Source organism: Myotis lucifugus, unplaced genomic scaffold, assembly GCF_000147115.1.
Source record: "Myotis lucifugus unplaced genomic scaffold, Myoluc2.0 scaffold_85, whole genome shotgun sequence".
Lineage (NCBI taxonomy): Eukaryota > Metazoa > Chordata > Mammalia > Chiroptera > Vespertilionidae > Myotis > Myotis lucifugus.
This window is the reverse complement of record NW_005871133.1, coordinates 3,920,650-3,936,316: the sequence shown is the minus strand read 5'-3', so window position 1 is coordinate 3,936,316 and position 15,667 is coordinate 3,920,650. Positions and strand designations below refer to the sequence as shown.

The 15,667-nt window shown below is 45.6% G+C and overlaps 1 protein-coding gene across 7 annotated transcripts in view; it reads right to left on the bottom strand.

Moving 5' to 3' along the window:
• Positions 1–15,461, bottom strand: part of SMOC1 (SPARC related modular calcium binding 1) — a 137,606-nt gene extending 122,145 nt beyond the window's left edge. For all 7 annotated transcript variants that reach the window (XM_014457833.2, XM_023755875.1, XM_023755876.1 and 4 more), the window contains exon 1: positions 15,283–15,461. In XM_014457833.2, coding sequence (XP_014313319.1) covers positions 15,283–15,381 — 99 coding nt within the window. In that variant the 5' untranslated portion in view covers positions 15,382–15,461. The remainder of the gene's footprint in view (positions 1–15,282) is intronic.
• Positions 15,462–15,667: the final 206 nt, after the last annotated feature.

Sequence of the window (15,667 nt, the reverse complement as noted above, 5' to 3'; positions counted from 1 at the left end):
CCACCAAACCCAGGAGCTATGAAGAGGACATGTCAGCAGGGCCCTCAGCTACCTCCTAATGGCAAAACTGCTTTCACAGTCTTAGAGAAAAAAGGGAAGGTGATCAGGCTTCCTAGAGCTTCCTTCAGATGCTCAACTCAGGAAAACCACCTACCATCCCAGGAAAAGAGAAAATGAAAGAAGACTTTAGGAAGGAGAGAGTATACAGTGCCTGGAAAAGACATGTGGAGAAATCGTATCAAAGCACATCTTTCCCATACCGATTCCATTTAAGGGGGTCTCTCTGACCTATAGCAGGTTGAGAAATGGGAGGGATCTGATTTATTGCACAAAAACTAGTTTCATTTTAAACCAAAGGGAATAGAACCACAGATTAGAAATATTCCATATATTGTGGGGGGAGAGGGGGAACTAAGCAAAACAAAACCATTTTGGGTTCTCATCTGAATCTCTCATATTTTCTTATTTCATCTGCTATTGTTATGAAGATTGAACATTTACTGGGTAACCTGCCATTATTTCATTTAAGCTACACAATGACCCAATGAGGTAAATGATACTTTCAATTTACAGATGAGGGAATGGAAGCTTAGAACTCAGTCAATTTGCCCAAGAAAACACAGCTAGAAAGTGGCAGAGCTAAGACTCAATCCTAGGTCTCTTTGGCCCCAAATCACTAAGTACACTACCTTTTGGACAAGCAAGAAAGGCAGGTAGTCAAATAGTAATGAATCAAAATTCTCCCATCATCCAGCAATGTAGAGGGAGATGCATTACATAATCAAAGTAGATGCAGCTTTAAGAAAAGTAAAGGTACAAAAGTAAGAATCCACAATAGATGGAGTCCAGGCTGTGGGCCTAGTCTTTTTCTCAGCCTCTACCTTGATGGGAGAAGAAAGTATAATAACACACTCCCAGGAGAGGGTGCAGGCCCTCAAAGCCAAGGTGAAGATGAGACGGATGGAAGTGATACACCTTGTCCTCTGTTCAGCCCCTGACTTCAGACTGCCTGAGCCAGGGCAGCTATGAATTTGCTCTAAGGTTTTCTGAAGTCACTGCCAGAAAGGCAGGAAGGAAGTATCCATAGAGGGAAGGCCCTGGGTACTGTCAGACACTCATCAACAAATAAAAAGGGTTTCCATTTCAACCCTCAATCGGGGCATGGTTTTAAAAGGCCTCCCAAGAATATATTGTGCCAACCATGAAACATGCCCCCTGTGCTCCGGGCCATTTGCCATGTGACTCTGTGGACATCTGCACTGATTGCATTGCTATTGACGAGCCTTAAGAATCTTCATGTCAAGATCCACCTCCACTTCAAACTATATCTCTGGCTGCTTGCTTTGGTTTCAACCGCTGTAAATTGGTGGATTAGCCAAAGGCAACTCAGAAATATAATCCTTCACTAGAGTTCAAGGTATTTCCTCCCCTTGGCTAACCTTGTGCAACTTTGCCAAGTTCTCCAGGGCATCTGTGAGTGGAAAAGTCATGGACAGAGCAATTGAAGTGCAGATCTTCATTTTAACTCTGGCTCTCCACTGTGGCTTGTTGTTATGTGGACTTTGGACAGTCCTTACCTCATGTATTCAGTGAAGGCATCATGAGATTTCTTTCAGCTGTGGGTCTATATAACATGCTCTCCTCATTTGGGGGATCTTCTGGAATCATCTTCATAGGCCTATTTATCCTACTCTGAAAGTGTCAAAATTCTTCCTACATTCCCTTTTTCCAATCAGCTTCTAATCTTGGAACTCCAAGTCTGTGCTGGTAGTCAATTGGAATTAGTCTACCTTTAATAGATGGAAGAACTGATCACACAGGAACATATCTCCCTTTCTGGGTTCTGGCTATCAATGTCCAGCAAATACACTTCTCACCAAGCATCCCACCCACCATTCTGCTGGTGTACCAATGCTACAGATCCCACATCCCAGAACGACACTGGGCTGGTTGCCCCAGCCTCCCTTCCACCTTTTACAGCCATGTGGTCAGGAGGGAGGAGGAGGAATAACCTGACCCCCAGCTCCAGAACTGGGCACCCTATCTCCTTCCCTGCCACAGTGAATGGTCTACGGAATCTAGGCCTAGGTCACACAGCATGGCACTCTCCTGGCCAAAGGGATTGATTAAAAGAATAGGCATTTGACCCAATGTATATAAATAAGCTAAGAATCAAAGTTTTCTGAGAGCATGTAGGAAAAGACTATTGAAAGCTAATTCTCTTGGCCGTCTTCTAGAAATTGTGATGTTTAGCTATGATGCTTGGAACCATTGCAGTGATTCTGCCACATTGAAAACCTAGTCTTCTGAGAAACCAAGATGGCGGCATAGGTTAACGCCGGAGTTTGCTGCCTCGAACAACCACTTCAAAAATACAACTAAAAGACAGAACGGACATCATCCAGAGCCACAGGAAGGCTGGCTGAGTGGAAGTTCTACAACTAGGAGGAACCGAGAATCAGAGGAGGCGCAGTGCTGAAGTAAAATACTAAGGTGCGGAGTGCGCGCGGCGCGGGCTGGTGGCTGAGGGCGTGGTTGTCTGTTTCAATCCGGAGGGAGCCTCAGACTCTGAGCTCCAGATCCGGGCGAGTCTCTAGGGACCCAGACTCAAACGGGAGAAGCAGGACTGTCTGGCTACGGTCCCTCCAAGGTCTGCAGCGGTTGCTGGGACAGAGAGGCAGAGCCCCTGGGGACGGACTGAGAGCGGCCATAACTGCTCCCTCCTCTGCCCTGTTAATCCCGTGGGACCCGCCCCGCCCAAGCCCTGCACAGAGGCATTTGCCGGATAGCCTCAGGCAAAGGCTAGATTAGCACCTCCCTAGAGGACACAAGTTCTTCCACTGCAGGCACAGCTGATTACCACAGCCAGTCGGCCTGGAGGTCAAATCCCTCTAGTATTAACTACAACAATCAAGGCTTAACTACAACAAGACTGCGCACAAAGACCACTAGGGGGTGTACCAAGAAAGCGTAAAAAATGCGGAGACAAAGAAAAAGGACAAAACTATCAAGGGAGGATATTGAGTTCAGAACCACACTTTTGAGGTCTCTCAAGAGGCTTCTGGAGTCTGTCGATAAACTTGATGAGATGTACAGGAAATCTAATGAGACCCTCGATGGTGTGATAAAGGACCGACTAGAAAGTAAGCATACACTGACTGAAATAAAGAATATTATACAGACTCCCAACAGCAGACCAGAGGAGCGCAAGAATCAAGTCAAAGATTTAAAATGTGAAGAAGCGAGAAACACCCAACCAGAAAAGCAAAATGAAAAAAGAACCCAAAAATACGAAGATAGTGTAAGGAGCCTCTGGGACAGCTTCAAACGTACCAACATCAGAATTATAGGGGTACCAGAAGATGAGAGAGAGCAAGATATTGAAAACCTATTTGAAGAAATAATGACAGAAAACTTCCCCCACCTGGTGAAAGAAATAGACTTCCAAGTCCAGGAAGCGCAGAGAACCCCAAACAAAAGGAATCCAAAGAGGACCACACCAAGACACATCATAATTAAAATGCCAAGAGCAAAAGACAAAGAGAGAATCTTAAAAGCAGCAAGAGAAAGAAACTCAGTTACCTACAAGGGAATACCCATACGACTGTCAGCTGATTTCTCAACAGAAACTTTGCAGGCCAGAAGGGAGTGGCAAGAAATATTCAAAGTGATGAATAGCAAGAACCTACAACCAAGATTACTTTATCCAGCAAAGCTATCATTCAGAATTGAAGGTCAGATAAAGAGCTTCACAGATAAGGAAAAGCTAAAGGAGTTCATCACCACCAAACCAGTATTATATGAAATGCTGAAAGGTATCCTTTAAGAAGAGGAAGAAGAAGAAAAAGGTAAAGATACAAATTATGAACAACAAATATGCATCTATCAACAAATGAATCTAAGAATCAAGTGAATAAATAACCTGATGTAAAGAATGAACTGGTGATTATAATAGAATCAGGGACATAGAAAGGGAATGGACTGACTATTCTGGGGGGAAAAGGGGTGTGGGAGATGCGGGAAGAGACTGGACAATAATTGTGCACCTATGGATGAGGACAGTGGGCGGAGGGTGGGGTGGGAGCTGGAAGGAGGGGAGTTATGGGGGGGAAAAAAGAGGAACAAATGTAATAATCTGAACAATAAAGATTTAATAAAAAAAATAAAAAAATAAAAAAAAGAAAACCTAGTCTTCTGATAAACACATACTGCAAAGGGCAAAGGGAAGAGATAGCCACTCACTGAATGTTTTGAAGGCGCCATTAAGCTGCTGAATCAAACCAATCCTGAAACCCACCAGGTATCTGTACCTTCTATTATTACTTGAGCCAATGGGTAAGCCACTTCAAAATTTGGCAACTGTTTCTTAGAATATACATTCCCAAGTGTTGTACACATGCCAAAGATCACACACAAAGCTGATCTACAGTTACACTTTAAAGGCCTACTGATTCGCACTAGAGTAAAACCAGCTCCCTCATGCTTTCACTGCTGGCACCCAACACCAAGGAGACTCCCCTTCCTTGGCCACCAACCAAGAACTCCAGCAGAGCTTCTCACTCACAGCTCTGCAGTCACACTCAGCTTCCCCACCCCAAGGCCACTGCTAAGAGGGCAATGTTGGCACCTAAGCCTCTCCCCCTCCACGATAACACCAAAGACCAGAAATACGGAAATGCCACACAAAAGTTGAAAGCCTTTTTCCGTCTACTTTTTTAAAAACCTAAACTCCTACAAATTAATAGGTGCCAAAGTGATCATCATAGGGCTAATATCGCCAATGTTATGTGCCTCCTGATGGAAGTACCTACCAACTCCCATGAAATACACTTGCCAAAAATATATCAAATCCATATCTGATCCAGCCTCCAGATCTATCATTTTATAGGAAATATAAAGGACACAGGAACATGTCACACAACACCACGGAAAGGCAGTCAGTGAAATCTAGTGTGGAAAACCCTAGAACAACCTGTTTACTCAACAAATCCATTACAAAGTAAAAAGGAGGTGGAGGGAAACTCATAGGTTAAAAGAGATTTAAGATACAGATAAGTGTGGACCTTATTTGGATCTTGATTCAAATGAACAGAAAAGCTTATCTGAGCGATAAGCAGGGCAATCTGAATGTTGATTGAATTATATTATATGAAAGAATGAATTATTGTTAATATTCTTTGGTTGTGATATAGTATTATAGTTAGAGTTTTTGTGAGTCATCATCTTTTAGAGATATGTATGAAAATATTTACTGATGATAAAACACAATGTCTGGGAAGGAAGTGGAGGAGGGTACGGGGAGAATAAATGTTGATGGATGCAGACTTGACTTGGGGTGGTGAACGCACAATGCCGTGTATGGATGGTGTGCTGTAGAATTGTGCACCTGAAGCCTGTATAATTTTGTTAACCAGTGTGACCCCAATGAATTCAATAAAAAGGAAAAAAATACAATGTCTGGATTTGCTTCAAAGTAATCTAAGTGGAGGACGAGGGGGATGGGTGGAAGAAATGAGATTGGCCTGGAGTTTTTCATTGTTGAAACTGGGTGAGGGTTCATGGAATTCATCACACTATTCTCTCCTTTTTTGTGTATATTTGAAAGTTTTCATAATAAAGAAAAGGCTTTTTTAAATGAAAATACCCAAACATTAAGAGGAATCCAAATTATTATAATTTCTATAATCTTAGACTAGAAAGACCTTTTTCATCTTGACACCAAAGATAGAAACCACAACAATAGATTAGCTACATAAAGGTATAAATTTAGCAGATTAAAACCATTGTCTTTTCATAATGAAAGGCATTTGCCAAACATGACAGAAAAACAGATTAATATTCTTAATATTTTTTTTAAAAAGCACACTCTTCCATGTCAGACAGTAAGGTAAGGGGGGGAAAGCTACCAACCTTATTTTAAAAATTAGCAAAATACCTGTCCAGATGATTCCCAAGAGAACAAGCACTAATGACTAATGTAGGATGGGCAGGTACGATACAGGATACCCAGTTAAGTTTACGCTTCACATAAATAACAAATAATTTCAGATAATAACAAATAACTTCTTATTTGGGCCATACTTACACTGAAACATTATTTGTTGCTTATCTAAATTCAAATTTATGCAAATTACATTATTTTACATTAGATCATGCAAAATTTACATTATTCAATGACATTCCAACTTACCCAACTTATAATCTAGGCAAGCCTACATCCGTATTTTTATTCGCCAACCCTAACTAATGGCCAATAAATCTGAGAGAATAATCGACCTCATCCCTTGTCATCCAGAAAGAGCCAGTCCAATGTGAAGAGCAGAAGAAGCCGGGGCAGCAGAGAGGAACGGACGCACGCACCATAAGGCAGAGGTGGGGAAGGGAGCCTCCGTGCACCTGGCCCTGAGCTGGTGGGGGAGCCTGGCCTCAGGGCTTCAGGAGGGCAGGAGGGAGGTGACAGCACTTGCAGGGAAGGTCAAAGTGTGGCTAAAGGTCCCTGTACCTGTGCTGCAGGGAAAGGAAAATCATAATGAGCAGCACAGAGCAGAGGACCCCTTCCAGAAGCATCACTTTCATTATTTACTCTTAAAACTTTGTTGTGATCGATACATTTTTATTTTTTATGGAAAACTGTATGATATATTATGGATACATACAAAAAGGAATTTTAAAATCCATGTACACACTTTAGAGACATAAAGCATTGCCAAGCAATATGTTTCTCTCCCTCCTGCCCTCACAACTCTGATCTTCAGTTAACACTACTCTTAATTTTCTCACAAATTTTACATATGTATGCACCCCTAAACAATAGATAGTTTATGCATGCTTTCAACCTTTACATAAATAGCAGCATAATGTATATTTCCTTCTACAATTTGTCTTTTTTCATTCCAGATTTTATTATAAAATTTATTCATAATAAGTATAGCTTTAGATTAGTCATTTAGAGTGCTGAGTAATATTCCATTATGTGAATATACCATAACATATATTTCTAGTTTCCTGTTGATTAGTATTTAGCCAGTTTCTAATTTTTTTACTACTATCAAAAATGCTGCTGTGAAGGTCCTTAAACATGTCTCTTGGTACATATTTATGTTTTAATATGTTTTTATTGATTGTTTTGAGAGAGAGAGAGAGAGAGAACAAAACATCAATGTGAGAATGTGAGAGAGAAATATTGATCAGTTGCCTCCCACATGCACCCTAATTGGGGATTGAACCCGCAACCTTGAGTATGTGCCCTGACCAGGAATTGAACTGGTGATCTTTCAGCGCACTAGACAACACTTGACTAACTGGGCCACACCAGCCAGGGCTCTTGTTATACATTTAAGTGCATTTCTCTAGGGTGTATATATGGGACTGGAATTACAAAGTCAAAGAATGTGTGCAGCTTCAACTGTAGTTCTACAAAGTGATTGTACTAATTTATATTCCCACGAGCAGCAATAAATACATTTTTTTACAATTATGTCCTGCTGAGGTAAATTGAAAACTCTCCTTTAAAGCAGACTGAGTTCAAAGTATCCTGAAAATCAGTAGGAGGCCTGGTACTAACAGTTACTAACCCTAAAAATCAGCCCAATGTGAACACAGGCCAACTATGTCGACTCAATCCCAGGGCGACCTGCGGACCAGGATGGACTGAGACAGGTGTAGAGCTTTTTTAAAAAAATCATGCACAACTTAGTCTGTGTTACTTTCCTCTAAGATTAAACAATGCTCATTGTAAACAAAATTATTTTAATAATTACTAAGACACATCTCAGGAATGGAACATCCGATTTTTCTATACAACAACCAACTTTTTTTTTTTTTACACAAAGAGAATTAAATATTGTGGCTTGCATTTTACTTCTTTTACTGTTCAATATTTTTTTACAAGGAAAGAAACAATCTGCATTTATTGAAAATTCTATTATTCAATAAACATTTACTAAGCACCTGTTCTTGGGCAGGATGGAGTCTATAAAGAAAATTAAACAACTCCACCAGTAAGAGACTCCCACTCTGAAAGGAAAGAAACCAATAGATACCGGTCATAATAATGACCCCCCATTTATCAAGCACCTTCTATGAGCCAGGTACTGTACTAGACCCTTAATGGGGGGGGGGAGGCAGAGCAATGGCCCCCAGTGATGCCCAGGTCCTAATCCTAATACTGCTGTGTTACTTGGAGGAATTAAGGTTGCTAATCAACTAACCTTCAGATAGGAAACCAGTCTGGACTCTCTCGTTGGGCCCAATGTAATGGATCACAGAGCCCTTAAATGAGGAAAGGAGAGCCAGAGGAGTCGGAACCACCGAGATGCAGCAGGAGAACGAAGGGACTGGCTCTGGGGCTTTGAAGGTGAAAGGGCCTGTGAGCTCAGGAATGCAGGCAGTTTCTAGAAACTGGAAAAGGCAAGAAAACAGATTTTCCCCTAAAGCTTCCAGAAAGGAACTCAGCTCTGCTGACTACTTAACCCGTTGAACCCTGTTCATTGAAAACGCTCCTTTTTGTGTCTTGTTTGTGGTATTTGTTACAAGAGGACTAGGAATGGGAAGCTAAGACACCCCACTTCGTTCTTCCCACCACTCTGGAATGTAAATGCTGTGACCTCCAGTGGGCAAATCGGAGAACCAAGGACCCAAAAGGTTAAATTACCAGCCCAGGTTCACCGTGGCAGAGCCAGACTCACTTTGGGTCTGTGTGCCTCCACAGCTGTGCACCGAGGCTGCCCCACTACCCTCCTACCTTTGATCGGCTGGATTACGGGGCAGACCAGACAGGGACTCACATAGCTCTAGGAGTAAGCGAGCACAGGGTGAATCTGCCTGCGGGGAGGCTGGGAGGGCTGTGTGGAGCCATTTGAGCCTTTCAAATGAAGGGCAGAATTTTGACAGAGATGGGGAAGGAAGAAAGATCAGGAAATGCAACAAGGTTCAGTTTAGCCGAAGTCTGGGGCGTGCGGGGATTGGATGTTCTTTGGGAAGTAAGCCTGGGCACGCTGGTCAGAGACCAGCCCTGTCCAATGAGATAGCAACTAGCCACATGGAGCTATTAACATTTAAATTTAAATGAATTACAATTCCAGTTCTTCAGTTGTGCTAACCATATTTAAAACTTCAATAGCCACACGTGCAGATATAGAGCATTTCCATCCTGGCAAAAAGGTCTCGTGGCAGTGTTTCTGAGCAGGTGAGTGACACTGTGTGCCTGACGGGTGATCATGTCCCTTCATAACACTCTCCACCTCACCCTCTTACTTACTATCTACTTTTGTGTCCTCTCCCCAGAGGCTTTGCAGAATTTTTCAAGAACAGATGCACGACAAATAGATACACACACACACACACACACACACACACAAATATTTAAAACTCCCAGCAGTGTCTAGAGATGCTTATCTATTCCTAAAAAGAAACCAGTTTGGGAAGTGGGTGTATTTTTTCTCCTCTGTCAATACTAGAGAGAAAAAAAAAAGCCCTTATAGAAAGTAGTTATAGTCATCAGATCGACACTGGAGTGTAAGATGGTTTTTAAGGGGGATAGCCTTAAAAACTCACATTTGTAGACTATCTGTCAGGTTTCACAGCCCCTGACACATTGCCTCCTGGAACCTGGTTCATTCCTGGTCCTCTCTGGTGGTGGGAGAGGATGAGGGGCCTTTTCTGCTCTGTAGAGGTTGCCCCATGCTGGCTCCAATAAAAGGAGGCTGAAATCCACCCAGGGAACATCCGGGAAGTGCACAGAGCGCCTCACCTATCAAGCTTAGCGGTCTGCCAAAGGTAAGATTAATTGTGATCTAGGCATTCATTTGAGAATGATGTCAGTTGCAAAGGGAAATCCAATTAATTGCGATAATGACCAATGTTGCTTTGGGGTCTTCACGGGGCTGTTGGAAGTGTTCGTGGAGACCCAATCCTCCTACCTCCTGGGGAACTCGGGATCTGTGCAGTGTGTACAATGCTAACCCTGTCTGGCAGGCCTCACAAGCAGGTCCGATCGATTTCTCATCCGCAACTCAACCCTTGTCCTCTCCCAAACAGCTCCGCAGTGACAAACGCTGAAGGAGGGGGCGCTCCGCATGGACATCCCCCTCCACCACCAGCAATGCCAGGAACTTGGCTGCTTAAACAATAGATCTCTATGTGGTTGGGAGAGAAAGGGTGCCCTGTACCTGCTAAGCAGGGCCGTGCCTCCTCCCCCAGCCTCTGCAAAGGGGGGTGAGGAGGAGGCCGGAATGAAGACAGGCATCAAACCAGAAATCGCCTCCCCCACCCCCACTGGCAAATAAGGCTTCTGACCCAGGCCTCAGCTAGTGAACTTTTCTACTCGGCAGGGCTGGGCGCTCAGATGTCCAGGCTGATTCCCCTGAGCAAGGGAGAGGGAAGATTGCCCGCAGCCAGCTCAGCTTTACATGAGCCCTTTGGCCAGCTGGTGTAGACATTTATGCCAGGGCCTGGGCCTGCTCTGGGTCTAACTGGCCAAGAATTAAAACAAAGCCAATAATCACTCCCCAAGGTGGTGTTTTAGGTGGGGCCACATGCACATCTGGAGAGCGGGTGGAGGGAGCAAGAGGCAAGAAAGGAGTTCCTATTTAGGGAATTTTTGTTTGACCTGAAGTGCAAAGAATTTAATTATAATTTTTGGCTCATGACACACTCAACATGGGTACATGCAGGGCCCACTTTTATTTTTTATTTAATCAGCTATTAGATCTTTACTAATGAACAAATACCTTCAAACTCACCACCACCACCACCCCCCACCCCCGCCATGAAAAGAAGTAAAGTACTTACACCAACCAACTGGTCATGTCCCCCCTCCAATCTATTCCCTGTCTCACCCTTACTTCCTCCTAAATCCTGTGCTCATCATTACCTTGCTTTTTTTATGTGGTTCTATTGCAGCTATATGTATTCCTAAACATGTTATCCTTTCATTTCAGGTATTTGTAACTTTATAAAAGTTGCTGTGCTGCATCTTTCAGTACATTTCTTTTACTTAATATCATATTACCAAGATTCGTCTGTATTTTTGCATGCCACTGAGCTTAATTCTACATCATGTGAATACATCACAGTTTATTCATTTGCCAACTGAGGGGCATCTGGATTCTTTCCAGGCTCCTGGTATTTTGGGCATGAGTTTCTCTTGGGCATACATACCTAGGAGTGGAATCGCTGGGCCATAGAAATGTACATGTTCAATTTTCAGAGGTAATGAGACAATATCAAAGTGTTTTCCATTTGATTGCACTTCCTAGAGTTTCTGAGATGATTGTTTCCTCCTCCTGTCCTCCTCAATTTTGTTTCTTTAAATTACACATGGCAGATCTATCAGAATGCTTAAACCAAGTTCTTGACCTAACACCTGAGTAGCATCTCGGATAAATCCCCCATGTGGAAAAGAAGGCCTCGTGTCAGGCACACAGACAGCAGAGAGACATCTGTGCGGACACAAGGACCCACCCTGATCCTGACATGAGGCAGGCTAGTCAAAGGGAAGGGAACTGTCTAGAAGCTGCTTCACATTTGGCAAAGGCAAGGTAAAAAAAAAATAAAATAAAGGTTTAGGGTGGAGCTAATGCCTGTTTCCCATCCAAGTTTGCTTGCTCTCCTCCCCTAAACCTTCCATAACCAACACACACTCTTACTTTTAAACAAAGAACAAAGGTCTAAAAATGAGAAAAGAAATCACTTGTACGTAACCAATTTCAGGTTCAAATGAGAGCAGGGGGTCCAGCTTGGAAATCACTGCACAGTCCAATTCGTTGCAATAAATATTTACAGAATGCTTTGCAGTGTGACCAATAAGATCTCTATTCTGCCCTCAAGGGTTTTCGAGCTTGTTCATTTAACAAGACAGGACCATGCATGAAGTGCCGAAGGGGCCGGTTAGTGCTAAAAAGATGCAGATGCTGGCCCGGTTTCAAGATGCTCACGGTAGAAGGACTAGCAAAAGTTAGAACACACGAGCACCAGATATAGTTGTTAGGAGGTGAGCGTGATGATTCTAACCAGTAGGGAGGTTCCGAGAGAGTGACGTTGGAGCTGGGTTTTGCAGGATGAACCAAGTAAGCAACAAGAGGCAGGACAAATAAAGAATAGACCTAAAACTATTTTTTTAAATGTCTTACTCGGTCTTACTCAGACTTCTGGACCTTCCCATTTTCTCATATTTCTCAAACTTCTTAAATCTATTTCCTGCCTCCACCACCAAAAAAGTGGTACCCACAGGTTACTATGAAACACGCATTTACTTGTTCATTCCACAAACACCTACAAAGTCAGTCCCTTGTGCTGAGCTCTGGGGATACACCAACAGACAAGATGGGCACAATTCCTGCCCTCACTCAGCTCCCAACTTTCAAGGACAGACAGAGGATTAGACAAAGACAGGCAGCTAGCTTGGCCTGACCATCCATTGGCCTTGGGGAGGCTCTCCCTCCACCCCCATCCCATCCTCCCTGTAAAACATTTTCAGTAAATTGTACAGGATTAAAGAAATGGCTGCCTCCTTGGTAATTATAAGGATCCTAACCATGTCCCAGGTATCCATGCTGCTCAGAGCTGAGAGACCAAACACTCAGGTGCTTCCTACATAATAGCCTCCAATCTGATACCTGATCGCTGCTGGTTTCCAGCGTCAAACAACTGTCAGGAATTTTATGAAGGCAGGAAGCGAATAGGGGGGCAAGGATTGGGGTCTGGGCCTCAGGGGAGCTCAATTAGTGAGCCAGATAAAGTTAAACCAAAAGGGCATGCTCTCGGTTTCCTAGAAAGCCAGCTGCAAAAGATGCCAATCCCTAAGCTTCTGTCACTCAAAAGATTAACAGAAGAGTCCGAGGGGTGCCCAAGGGAACACTGCAACACGCCAGATGTTTCTGCTCCTCCCATGACACTGCCACTCGCCCTCAGAGCCACACTTCAGAGGCCACCAAGGAGCCACATGAGAAGTGTAGTCTTTGCAATAGGTGCAAACTCAAAGGCAGCACCCTTTAGCGACACAAACATCCAAAAGTATTATTACTAACCCTCCCTTACAGACTCGCCTGATGCATCTGGGCTCAGTATTTTCTCGTTGAGCTCTCTCTTCCTTTAACAGTGACGGCAGCCCCAGTTTGACAAGCACTCCCTGCAGCTGCTTGGTGGTGTGGCAAGCACACAACCTGTAAATCCATGTAAACTGTGCTTCGGCTCCCAGAGCTGCAAATGCATGGTGGGTGTTTCAAGCAAGCCGTTTGGCCTCCCTGGGTTTCACGTGCAAACTGTTATAAGCATAAGCGATCCTGGAAATCCGTAGCCCAAGCATTCATAAGTGGTAGCCTATTGTTGCCTATAAATGCACTCAGGTAGCCACATGCTCAAGACAGCAGCTTCCCCTGGGTACTTTCTAAACACACACGTGTGGGGGGGACGTGGGGGGAGATGCAGGTGGGACACACACAAACGTATTCACAGTTCCTATTTATGTCGTCTCACTTCTATCGAATTAAAAAGTAAAGAAGTTGGAGGGAACCCTAACCAATACCCTAGCTTTCCCCTAAAAGTTGCTTCCTCCGATTTCAGGAGTCAGGGAAGGAGAGCCATATGGCTTAAGACGCGAGACATGCCCAGCAGCAAATAAGCCCCCCACCATTTGTCTCCAGGCCCCTCATGTGGGCGGGCATCCAGATTTCAGTCGGGGTGCTCTGGTCTGCATCTCTTTCTCGACTGTTCCTAATTATTGGAGGGAACGCCGTGGCTCTCCTGACCTCAGCGTTTAAGAGCTGCGGGTCCTAATATCAAACCAAGCAGCTTCATTTAAAAGGCATCCTCAACTGCATCCATAAAAGTCACTCCCGGAGCCCTTACTTGCCCCAGCTTTGGAAATGCCTGCTGTCGAGGATTTATGACACGCCCTGGATCTAATCTGCGGCACTTTAACTGCTGCTGTTGCACATCTGGTCATAAAAGCAAGGGCCGGCCCAACACGGGGACAAACACTTTTCTTTCCTAAGTGGCTGCAAATCTGATCTCACGGTGATAGCCCGGCTCGGGTGCAATCAGCCAGCATCTGGGCAGTCATTAAAGCTCGTCAAACTTTGCAAGGCTTTTGCTCTCCACACGACAGCTATAAAGACGATTCTCATATAGCAAGAGCTATGAATAGAGAACCTGCGACCTGAACAGGTGGTAACGAGGCTAGGCCCACGGAGATCCAGGAAAGCACACATGGATTAAGGAGCCAGCCTTGTTTTCACAAAGGTCCTAGCTACTTCACGGACTCCCAAGATGTCAATGGAGGCAAGCAGCTACCCCGAGAGGCCACCGGCCTGGCATACGCTAATTCTTGGCCAGAGGTTGTCTAAATACAATTTGACCGATTGTTTGGTCCAAATGAACAACGAGGTGGTTTAATAGTACTTTTTAAGGCAGTGGAATTCTTCATTAGACCAATTTGGGGGGGGGGTGGAGGTGGGGGGCAATAATCTAGACCAAAAATGAACACAATGCTGTCGGTTCCAGGAGAGTTTACAATGCCCTGTACAGCCTGTCCTGTGCACAGAATTGGCACGTTTCACATCGTTCAGAATCTCCAATCAGACCAAGGTTCAACAAGGAGTCCAGGCTCCCAGCCCCAAGCCAGGGGAAGAGACCCTTGCACGCTGCGCACCTCCTTTCCACCACCTCGCCACAGCCCGCCCTCCGCCCCCCCACCCCCCACCTCTAGCCTCCTCCAGGGCTGTGCCCAGCAGGAGGGAGCATTAAAATTATCTGCTGTGGGTTTTACGAGCAGCGATCGCTTTTTAAAACAACACAAGGTCCTTGTGTGGCTCTCGGGTAACCTAAAACTCTGGAGGCAGAGCTGCCCCCCGCCGCCTGCCAAGAAGGCCAGCGCTCCGGGAGCGGGAGCGGGCGCAGCGTGAGACCACAGGGCAGCCCTACTGGCGCGAGGAGCGAGCCTCTGGGACCCAGGAGGCACCCCGAAGGGTCTTGGAGCAAAATGCCCTGGGAGAAGAGATCTGTGAAGAAAACCCATGAGTGACAGTTGGGGTTCCGGGGGTAGGCAGAGTCGCTGCTGCAAGAAAGGATTGGGGGTGGGGGACAGACAATGGGAGAAATTTTTATTTCAGCAACTTCGCCAAGAAGCCCTCGGGAGACTGGGGGGGGGGGGCGGGCGGGGGGAGACAAGGTCTGACACCTCCCTTCCTCTTTCCCCCTCCCCCCGCCCCCGCCCCCCGAGGATGAGAGCGAGCGACCTTCGTCTCCCTCGGCAGGTAGGCGCGCGACTGGGGGCGCACTTACCCGGGGGCCGGTGGTGCGGTGGCCGCGAGCCGGGGACAACTGCACCAACACGAGCAGCAAGTGGGGCGTGAGCAGGCGGGCGCAGCGCGCGGGCAGCATGGTGCCAGCGGGCTGCGGGCTGCGGGCCGGGGTCGCGGGCTCCGCCGGGGGCACTGCCGCGCCTGCCCTTGCTGCCTGCCTTCCCTCGGGGGCCTTGGCGGTGTCCGGAGGCCGCCCGGCAGCGGATGCAGCGTGAACTGGCGTAGGCTGCGGGGCAGAGCCCGCGGTCATGAACCCGCGAAGGAAGGAGCTGACGCTCGAGTTTTTGCTCTGCCCGCGGCAGTCTCTCGGATGGGCCGGTACCGGCGGCAGGAATTAGGCTGCCCAGCCTGGGAATTGGAATTCC